This window comes from Guillardia theta (genome assembly GCF_000315625.1).
Source record: "Guillardia theta CCMP2712 unplaced genomic scaffold GUITHscaffold_18, whole genome shotgun sequence".
Lineage (NCBI taxonomy): Eukaryota > Cryptophyceae > Pyrenomonadales > Geminigeraceae > Guillardia > Guillardia theta.
In genome coordinates this window covers 148,571-157,897 of record NW_005434656.1, presented here as the reverse complement: position 1 = coordinate 157,897, position 9,327 = coordinate 148,571, and the positions used below count along the sequence as shown (strand labels likewise).

The following is a 9,327-nucleotide window of genomic DNA, read 5'->3' as shown; positions in this document are numbered from 1 at the left end:
TCCCTCCCTCCCTCCCTCCTCCCTCCTCCTCCTCCCTCCTCCTCCCTCCTCCTCCTCCTCCTCCTCCTCCTCCTTCACCCGGTACACTTGGCATGGCTCGGCAAGGAGCATGAAGGTAGACGCAAGGATGGTTCCTCCAACGCCTCCAGTGCCCTAGAGCGAGTGGTCATCGAAGACGCAAGAGCGACGAGAGGAAGGAAACAGTCTGAGGGGGGGGGTGGATGTGGACAGGGGAGGCAGAGGAGAAGACAAAAAGGAGAGAGAGAAAGAGGGAGAGGCAGGGAGAAGGGAAGAAGGGGAGGAAGAGAGATATTACAGCAGTGAAGTAAGAGAAACGAAGACTTTGAGGCTCGAAAGAATCTTTACGAGCTTGTCTTGTCTGAAATAGCACCCGAAAGACGTTAGAAGAAGCAAAGAGAGAACAAGAGAATCGTCAGGAGAATGAAAGACAAGAGAAGCAACATGACATTGACAAGGACGATGACAATGACAATGACGATCGCACGAAAACACACTCCAAACATCAAGTTGGTGTCGAACAAACACATTTCAGGGCAGTGAGCAATATCCGTCCACCAAGAAACTTACAAGAGATGACGCCATGACGTTGGACAAACCTTGACAACCATGTCAAACTCAAACCTCACAATGCAAACAAGCAAACCAGGGTAGATCCCACAAGTTGTCATGCATGTTACATTCTTCTCCACAGCCTGGACACTTGCAACATCATCTCCTTCCTCCGTCTTCCCATCATCGCACCTGCTGAGAGAGTTCCCGACATTTCGCCGCAAAGTCTTGGTCGTCACAGACGTCCATGTATGTGATTCCAAGCTCAATGGCAACTTGCAAGACTCTGAACCAAGAGGATTATTGATCTTCTTCACAAACAGCGTGGGGAGAAAGGGAGAGGGAGGACGGGGGAGGAAGGAAGAGGAGGAGGAGAACTGACTTGGTATCAGCGTTCTGAAACGGACCTGAGGTCAAGTCAAACAAATACAAAATAGAGACAAGTGACCAGCACAACAATCACGCCGAAGGAGGTGGTGAGAGGCTAGAAAAAGGAGGAGAGAAGAAACGGAAAGGAGCAGCGGGGAGAGACGAAAGGCAGCACAGCACAGCACCAACAAGATGTCTCACCGGCAGTATGAATCACTAGATCGGAACCCTTCATCGCGCGCGCCTTGATAACAACTTGTCACACGCCAGCATCTCAGGTTATGATGACTGTCAACCAAACTCTCTCTGTCGGACAACGAGATGGGCTCAAAACTCACGCTCCCCTGCAAGACACGTCAGACACGTTGCAACTCACATCGAACATGCCCTTCTCTTCTTACCATCAGCTTCGTCCTCATTGTCGACCATTCCCTTCCCCCGAACGCGAACGATTCTCCCTCAAGCTGCCTGTTGGAGGAGGGAGAACAAGTAAGGGTACGATGAGAAGAGAAAGGAGGGTCGAGCTGGCATGCGAGCAAACTGAGACAACAGACATCACACCTCTTCAACTTGTCTGCCATTTTCTCATTTCTCCCTGCAATAACAATGTCGATCTCTCCCTGGGAGAACTTAAAAAGCTCTCTCAGCGTCCATGCACCAACTCGGCCAGTGCCACCTTGAGAGGGGAGATTCGTGAGTTTGTGCTATGATGATGCATGACACAAACAACAAGTTGAACATCAAACAGATATTGCAACATGCTGATAATGATAAGAAAGAGATTCAAGGTCAGGCATGGAAAAGAACAGAAAACAAGAGCAACAAGAAGGACGCCATCGAAATGACGTTCACCCCACTCACCGATCAACGTTACTCTGGGCCGTGCCCCATTCCGAAACGACTTCTCTCCCCACCTGTCAAGAAGGCGTGAGTAGGCAGCAAGACGGACCCAATGAACGTACACGCTCGTCCTCGCCTCTGTCGATGATGACGTGGCGTCGACCAACTTCCTGCCCTCCTCGTCGTCTCGCATCACTACAGCCTTGAGAGTCGACTGCAAGAGCGCCTCTGACATCCTCTCGCAGTCTTCCTTGGATCCCATGTACACGATCGCCGATCCTTTCCTTCCGATTTGCATGGTGAGGTCAAGAGAATCCTTCCATGTCCTTCCCACTGTCTGAAAACATGACGCGTCATGGAGCTCACAGAAATCTGCAGTCCTACCTTTCGTATGATCTTGACGACTTCATCGACATAGTGCTCCTTATCGTCGTTGACTACCACCATGAACATCTCTTCATGCTCTTCCTCGAGAGCTCTCTTCCCCGCAGCCTCCTTCTTCGTTCCGAAGAGCGTATCAAAAACTTTGTCGACCACCGAGTCCTCTTTCATCACTCCCAGCCGACAAACGCGGTTTGTCCTCCTAGCGATGCTGCATGCAAGGGAGGGAGCCCTGTAGCCTCTGTGCTGGAGGAGAGGAGACGAGCTCAAGGTAAAGGCCGCGCATGGCATCGCCGCCAGCGCCGCCAGCGCCGCCAGCGCCATCAACATGCGCATTGTCTCAAAATCCTTATATCTATAACATTTTTACTTATCCGAACACTTTTATGATGATTTTATGAGTAGCAAATCTGCCTCAGCTTTCACTCTAGTAAGGTATGGTGGCAGTGTTGTGATGACTATGAGATCGTGGCCGCCGCCGCAACCCATAGGATTGAAGCCCAGGCAAACCATCTTGTTGCTCTCAAAGTCTACTAAAGTATCCCATGCTTGAGCCAACTCTTAGAACCTTTAATCAACTTACAGAAACAACGCATTATAGATAATTAAACAATCTCCACTCTTGAACTTAAAAAACACAAAGTTTGGCAAGTTGTCCGACCAGCTTGCTGATGGACACGATCGGACAGCCCTTACCTTCCCTTACACTGCCCCGCCCAACCTTCCCGTGTAGTTGAAAGGATCCACGGTGAAGTACACAAATCCTACTGTGATCGCTCCAGCGAAAATCGTGAGGGCCGCAATCATGGACTTCAGTGACAGCAGCGCGACACCAGAAAACACATGCCCGGTGAAGCATCCCGAAGTAAGCCTGCTCCCGAAGATAACACAAAAGCCTCCTGCAAACGCTTCTATCGGGTACACCCCCTCATACTTCCCGTATGTCCCTCCCGCGATGGATGAGATCGCAGCTCCTGCGATGGTGAACACAAGCGCTACGGCCGAACAAGAGTTGGCGACCCCCGTCCTGAAACTGTTGAGGTGACCCAGCACAACTGGGCAGTCCTTGCAGACGCGAAGAAACTGAGAGGTGTACGTCATGTACGCAGAGCTGCCTCCAAGTGTCTCGTTCAACAGTAGAACTGCCGGGATCTGCAGGATCCCGAGAATCGCGCCCGTAAACTGAGGTGGAACCACAGTTCTCCACAGCGTCGTCCCTCCTGGAATAGTCTCATACCAAGGATAGAGAACCTCGAGGATAACAATGACGATCGTCATGCAGACTGCAAGACCAGTCGCAAGCACAAAGAAGGGTACTTTCTTCAGAGGCCCGTAGTCCTCCAATTTGGGCGACTTCATCTTCCCAACAATCAGGTAAGGCTCAATCTTCGATTGCACTATCCCATAGAAAGCTGCACCTGAGAAGCAGCCAAGGAGAGTTACCCACGAGTAAGGAATGCCTGAACCCACTTGCACAAGGACCTTCCCTGTGCAGCCCCCTGCCAGCGCCATCCCGCATCCAAGTATAAACGCTCCGACAAGGATAGGTACGATCCCCAGACACTGCTGTGCTCCCATGAACTCTTCCCGAACTCGATTGAACTGCAGCGGTAAGACCAGAGACATCCCTGCGAGGCAGTAGGCGGACCCAGCCGAAGCTCCCAGCACAATCTTCATCATGACAAAGAGCTTGAAAATGAACTGCGACCTGACCCCCAACGGCAGAACCACCTTCCCAAGATCCAACACTACCCCGGCCACGAGGCTTATGCACGCAGCTCCGAGAATTCCCTTGACCCATCTCGCCCTCCCTTCCCATGTTTGACTCTCGCTGCTGCTAAAAGCGGAAAGCTCCTGTATTGCAACCTTATACTGGCCGGGAAGCTTCTTGGGGTTGGACTCCAAGTCTTCATCCTCCATGTTGGTAAATTCTTCGACTGGAGTAGACGACGTGTAAACCACATGGGGCTCAACTTCGACGGCGATGGTTGCTTCCGGCATTGTGCAGTGCGCAAGATTGATATCTACGCGATGACCTCAGAAACAGGTTTTACACCACCGAGCTGTTGTGACTCACCACGAGATGACACTACCCCACCCTACCCTGTCGCCTAAATTCCCTTTGCTTGCTAGAAAATCTTTGGTACCCAGCCCACTTTACTACATCTCAAATTTTACTACTATTATACTGAGATTCTTGACTAAAAGTTGGTACCGAAGAGGTCAATCGTGAAACGGCCCCGCAGTGGCCCTGATCTGACCCCTACTGGGCTAGTGCCAGATAGATGAGCCTGGGAGATCACCCCGGTCAACGACCATAAAAGTGATCCTATTGGTGGGGGGTAGGGTGTCGCAAGCAGGCTGAGCCCCGGGGGACACAATTACAACTGACTTTTAGCCCAAAGCAAGCTCTGGTCATGAGGGCCGCGTGACTCCGATTGAGGCTCTGCTTGAAAGTTGGTCAGCCTTATTGCTAATTTACTACCCGGTACGGTAACCTCGCCCGAGGCTGACCACGTGACTCCGAGGCTCTCACTCGGACGCGTGACAGTGACCTGCATTCTAGTAGCGAGCAGTCGCTGCGCGGCGTCCGAGCCCGACTCGTGACATGGCTGAAGTCGGACAGATCGGACCCGGCGCGGCCGATCATCCGGGTCTTCAGATCGCCCGCCGCCGCCCGGCCCCCCGGGATGATCATGGGCCACCGTGACTGACTGCCGGGCAATGGCCCGGCGGCGCGCGCGGCCGCGGGGGGTCCGCGGCGTTTGCCGGCCCGGCCCCAAGTCCTCAGGCCTCCTAACTTACCGGCCTGCCTGACTCGTCGGACTCGTCAGTGACTTCAAGTTGAATGAGTCAGTACTTTGAGTCAAAAGCATTTTGATCATTGAACAGCTGGTTGAGAAATTTGGAATCCTCTTCGTTCCGAAGTTCGGTGGCAGTTTTCACTATCTTGCCTGGAGTGCACTATGCGAAGTTACCATCTGGAGGGAGAATTATTGGATAAGTCCTCAGTAAGACAGTATCATTTCCTTTGCTGTTAGTCTCTTCAGTCGCCGGATTCGCAATGGCGCCTAGGGTGCGTGACTGGGACGCACTGGTTCACTTGGCGAGGTATCTGCACACGACGAGGGATATCTGTATTGACCCCCGTTATCACCAGCGAGGTGTATTTGTCAATCAGGAGGTTTTTCACAATGAACTGCAAGGGGGGAACTTCGGAAGTTGGATGATGAAAGTCAAGATGGGGTGACAAATCGATGGGAAGTTGAAACACAATGATGGCCCGGGATGGATGCCATGTTGACAAGATCATGCTTGAACTTCCGAAGGGGAAGCTTGGTGCTCAGGCTAGAAGGAGCTTGGGCCTGGAGGAGAAGCTCAGTAGGGGCCTCCGGCAAGAAGCAGCTCAGCGGCTTGGAGCTTGGAGGAGGAGATTGCGATTCAGGAAGACGCAGGGAGGAGCAGTGAGGTGGAGGTTGATTCGATTAACGCCGGGACGGTCTAGCCTCCGGGAGTCCGGGTGCGCAACTTGCGGCCAGGACTACCAGCTACCCCGAAAACATGCTATCAACTTACAATTGCCTGATTTCATTTTGTCACACCCGTCCTGGAACCTGCCAATAGTACCCTGTCACTGTCTCCCATAATAGATAAATATGTTAATAGGAAGTAAATGACCCTACCCCTAGCTTTGTTATTAATTAGACCGGTAGGTGACCAGAAAAGTACCCTACCGCCGAAACAGTCCGACTATCTTGCAACCCCCCATTTCCACCTATAGCCGCAAGAAAGTAGCTCAGCATGCACCAAAGTGTGTCTCAGTACCCCTCCAAATCAGTTCATATGGTAGGGTAGTAGTCAAATCACGTTACTCTGTGACCCCTTCCTCGGTACCCCTACCCGTCCGCATTGGATCACTACCACCCTTCCTACTCCGTCTTCCAGAATCCATCTGACCACCCCTACTATCCCCCACCCCAAATATCCTCATTGAAATCATTCCACCCCTCCTCACTGGACCCATGAATTAGCACATTGGCTATCATTGACCCCTCATTTCTACCTTGATGTACCCTAATTATCGCAGTAAAAAAGTACCCATGGATACCCCCACCCATCTTTCTCTCTGGCCACTTGCGCATTGTGCTGCGCCTTCATGCACGCATGTCGGGGCCAGTCGTAGCCTATGCTCAGAGAGGAGGAAGAGGATCCAGAGAGCGAGACGGGGAAAGGAGGGAATGATGATAGACGATGAAGTAATGCAGATGGGAGTGGCGCAGAAGAAATCCCTTGAGGAGGAGGAGGCGAAGACAGTTTCTTCTGAAGAATTGTAATACCTCGCGAATCTGGTGATTGCATGGGAGAATGTTCTATTCGAAAGAAAGTTGCACGCAAACATCTTACAGCATGATGAAAAGGAAAGAGACGAAATCAACTAGTTAGATGCAGGATAGGAGAAGAGAGGTTGTGGTTGGCGGGGGGAGGGGGCAAGGGGGAGGGGTCATGATTAGTTACCGACGGAAAAATGAGTTAGCGGCGGCTCGTGAAAGTCGCCAGTAGTTTGCATGTCTTGTATATCGCGACTAGAATCCTCTGTTCCGATGCCTCCGATTGTATGTAATCTTCGACACTCTCAACAGGTTTCCGCCATGAGTCACGTTCAGCACGAACGGAAGGAGAGTGTGGACAGGTGAGATTGGACGGACCGATATTGTCTTGTTGCATGCTCACTGGAATCGAAGCTTCTGGGACGAATTGGCGCGAAGGCTAGATGAGTCCTATGAGGATCCAGCCGCAGGGTCGGATTCTGACAGACCAAGAATGGGATCAGCTTCGACCAGCTCCGAGGTTCTTTTGCTGAGATCTTTTGGAAAATATAGTCCCATGCTGATGCCTTCTGCCCCACCTTCTTGTGTTGGACGTAATTCTGTATCATGCTGTGACGAGAAAATCTGTGCGGTGCAGAGAGCATTGCGCATTGCGGAAGAAATCACAAGTCTTGAGCTTGACCGAGAAGGAAGTGGCATCGAATCACTGTCAGGTATCGATCGATCAATTTGAGTGCTTGACATCATTCGTGGTGACGTTGCAATCCAAAGGTGCAGATGATGACGACTGTGAGGACCTCGCGCTGCTTCGAACCAAATCTGAGCTGATCATGAAGGTTGAATGATTGCAGGACAATGTGTCGAGAATGACACGGCTGATTTGATGTTTGCAGCTCTGCCATCTTAGCCTTACCTTTTTGATGGGAACACACCCACGATTGGGTGAAGAAAGCCCAGTGAGAATGCTTTGTGAGTGCGAGAAGGTTTGCTCTGCCTATAGACTCTTGTAGAAATTCTGAAGCGGAGCAGAAACATGCAATTCTTGCGAAGATTTGTTCTTTGATTGCAAAGGATGAGCAGGTGAGTGCTTCGTCATTTGCATTCTCTCGTTCCTGGTTATGGACGCACATGACAGGCTGCATATCGAGCCTATATTGAAAGATTTGGTGGGGATATTCACGCATATCGATTCGAGCAGGTGATTAATTGCCTATTGTTTACTTTGCGTACGGGAGTTCTTGCATTCACCATGTTGATTTTACTTTTGCAGCGAGTTGGTGCTGGGACGTTTGGAAAAGTGTACAGAGGAGTGCACAAACAAACGGTTATGCTGGAACTGCATAGGAGAGACGCTCACTGATTGCTGCACTGCAGGGGTATACAGTGGCTATAAAGGCTTTGGACAAATCAAGGATCAAGGACAAAAGAATGACAGAAAAGGTTTCTCATTCCCTCTCCTTCTTCATTTAATGTTTTGTGTCGAAGGTTATGCGAGAGACCAGAATCTTGACGCTTCTTTCACAAGTACTGGTTGATCGTAAGTCACCTTGTGCTAACGGGTGTTCGCTAGGATGGGCATCCTCACGTTGTGAGATTGTTTGAGTTCATCGAGACGCCTACAAAGTTTTTCATGGTCATGACCCACTGCCCTGGTGAGCCCCCGTGCTACAAAGGCTCATCAACCTTGTCGAGCGGGGATGACTGCTTGTCTGCAGGGGGCGATTTCTTTGATTTCCTTGCTTACCGTGGGCATGTGACGGAGAGTGAGGCCAGAGTTCTCTTCCTCCAGATCCTTTCTGGAGTAGAGTTTTGCCACAACCACAAGGTTGTGGCATTCGATGATTGCTTGTTCTAGAAGTTTCATTTCATCATCCCTGATCTGCCGCGTTAGGTCGTTCATAGGGACTTAAAACCAGAGAATATTTTGATAGATGCGGAGTGCAATATCAAGATAGCAGGTACAATGTCATCCTCACTGCCCCTGACATTCCTCCTCTGCAAAGGCCGCATCTAGTTGTTGATCGTTTCTTGTACAGATTTTTCCCTTGCAAACATAGTTCAGCTCATCAACACCCGCGATGATATGTTTTTTGAGAAGTTGAAGACGTCTTGCGGCTCTCCCAACTATGCTGCACCAGAGATTGTTTCAGGTGTAGAATATTCTGGTTTCCAGGTACAAGAGTTCAGGCCATCGAAGATATCTCGTTGTCCTCAAGTGGCCTGTTTAGGTTGATATCTGGAGTTTGGGCGTCATTTTGTACTCGTTGGTTTGCGGTATGCTGCCCTTTGACGATGACAATCCTGTAATGAAAATCCTTGTTCGTTCTTGATGTGATTGGCTGATGTTAATTGGCAGGTGATCTTGTTCAAACAAATCAAGTCAGGGAACTATCCTCCTCCACCGTCACATGTACGTCAGATCTCTCTCCGTAGACCATGAACTAACGAGGAATCTTTAGCTGTCACAAGATCTTCAAGAATTGCTGGCAAAGATGTTGACAGTCGATCCCAAGAGGCGAGCAACAATCGCACGTACGACGAGGATGTCTATCACTTCACGATGAGGCTTACAATCCTGCGTGCAGAGGTCCGAGCAAACCCGTGGTGCAAGCAGAGAGACTTCGTGTGCAGGTCGATCAGGCTTCTACATGCTTGTTTGTGAGCGTGTTGCGCGCAGGAAGTCGCTCCTTGCCTATGGCCCTGTCGAGCGTGTAGACGATCCCAACGCGTCTGAGGACTCGGACGAGGAGATTGCGGTGAAACTCATGCAGACAACGATAGCGCGTGTCACTGAATGGATATGGTGGAAGATGATGGTGGCCAACGACAAGAAGAAAAA

The 9,327-nt window shown here is 50.6% G+C and overlaps 3 protein-coding genes across 3 annotated transcripts in view; 1 reads left to right on the top strand and 2 right to left on the bottom strand.

The window, feature by feature from the left end:
* GUITHDRAFT_162125 (hypothetical protein) overlaps positions 1-2,496 on the bottom strand; it is a gene marked incomplete at both ends in the record, with an annotated part of 4,580 nt that extends 2,084 nt beyond the window's left edge. The window contains 11 exons of the mRNA XM_005836195.1: positions 79-153; positions 589-617; positions 665-713; positions 763-856; positions 953-977; positions 1,141-1,183; positions 1,278-1,283; positions 1,341-1,407; positions 1,501-1,534; positions 1,801-2,116; positions 2,164-2,496. Of these exons, the coding sequence (XP_005836252.1) occupies positions 79-153; positions 589-617; positions 665-713; positions 763-856; positions 953-977; positions 1,141-1,183; positions 1,278-1,283; positions 1,341-1,407; positions 1,501-1,534; positions 1,801-2,116; positions 2,164-2,496 (1,071 nt within the window). The remainder of the gene's footprint in view (positions 1-78; positions 154-588; positions 618-664; positions 714-762; positions 857-952; positions 978-1,140; positions 1,184-1,277; positions 1,284-1,340; positions 1,408-1,500; positions 1,535-1,800; positions 2,117-2,163) is intronic.
* Positions 2,497-2,916: 420 nt separating this feature from the next.
* GUITHDRAFT_43658 (hypothetical protein) lies at positions 2,917-3,906 on the bottom strand (the record flags this gene model as incomplete). Its single annotated transcript, XM_005836194.1, has 1 exon — positions 2,917-3,906. A coding segment is annotated over one exon (990 nt), but the record flags the coding sequence as incomplete, so codon positions are not given.
* Positions 3,907-7,737: 3,831 nt separating this feature from the next.
* Positions 7,738-9,052, top strand: GUITHDRAFT_67838 (hypothetical protein; the record flags this gene model as incomplete). The annotated part of the gene is made up of 10 exons (XM_005836193.1): positions 7,738-7,812; positions 7,863-7,928; positions 7,974-8,012; positions 8,059-8,140; positions 8,204-8,316; positions 8,380-8,446; positions 8,525-8,661; positions 8,717-8,791; positions 8,845-8,898; positions 8,948-9,052. 10 exons carry the CDS (start codon positions 7,738-7,740, stop codon positions 9,050-9,052), a joined length of 813 nt encoding a protein of 270 aa, XP_005836250.1.
* Between the last annotated feature and the right edge of the window lie 275 nt (positions 9,053-9,327).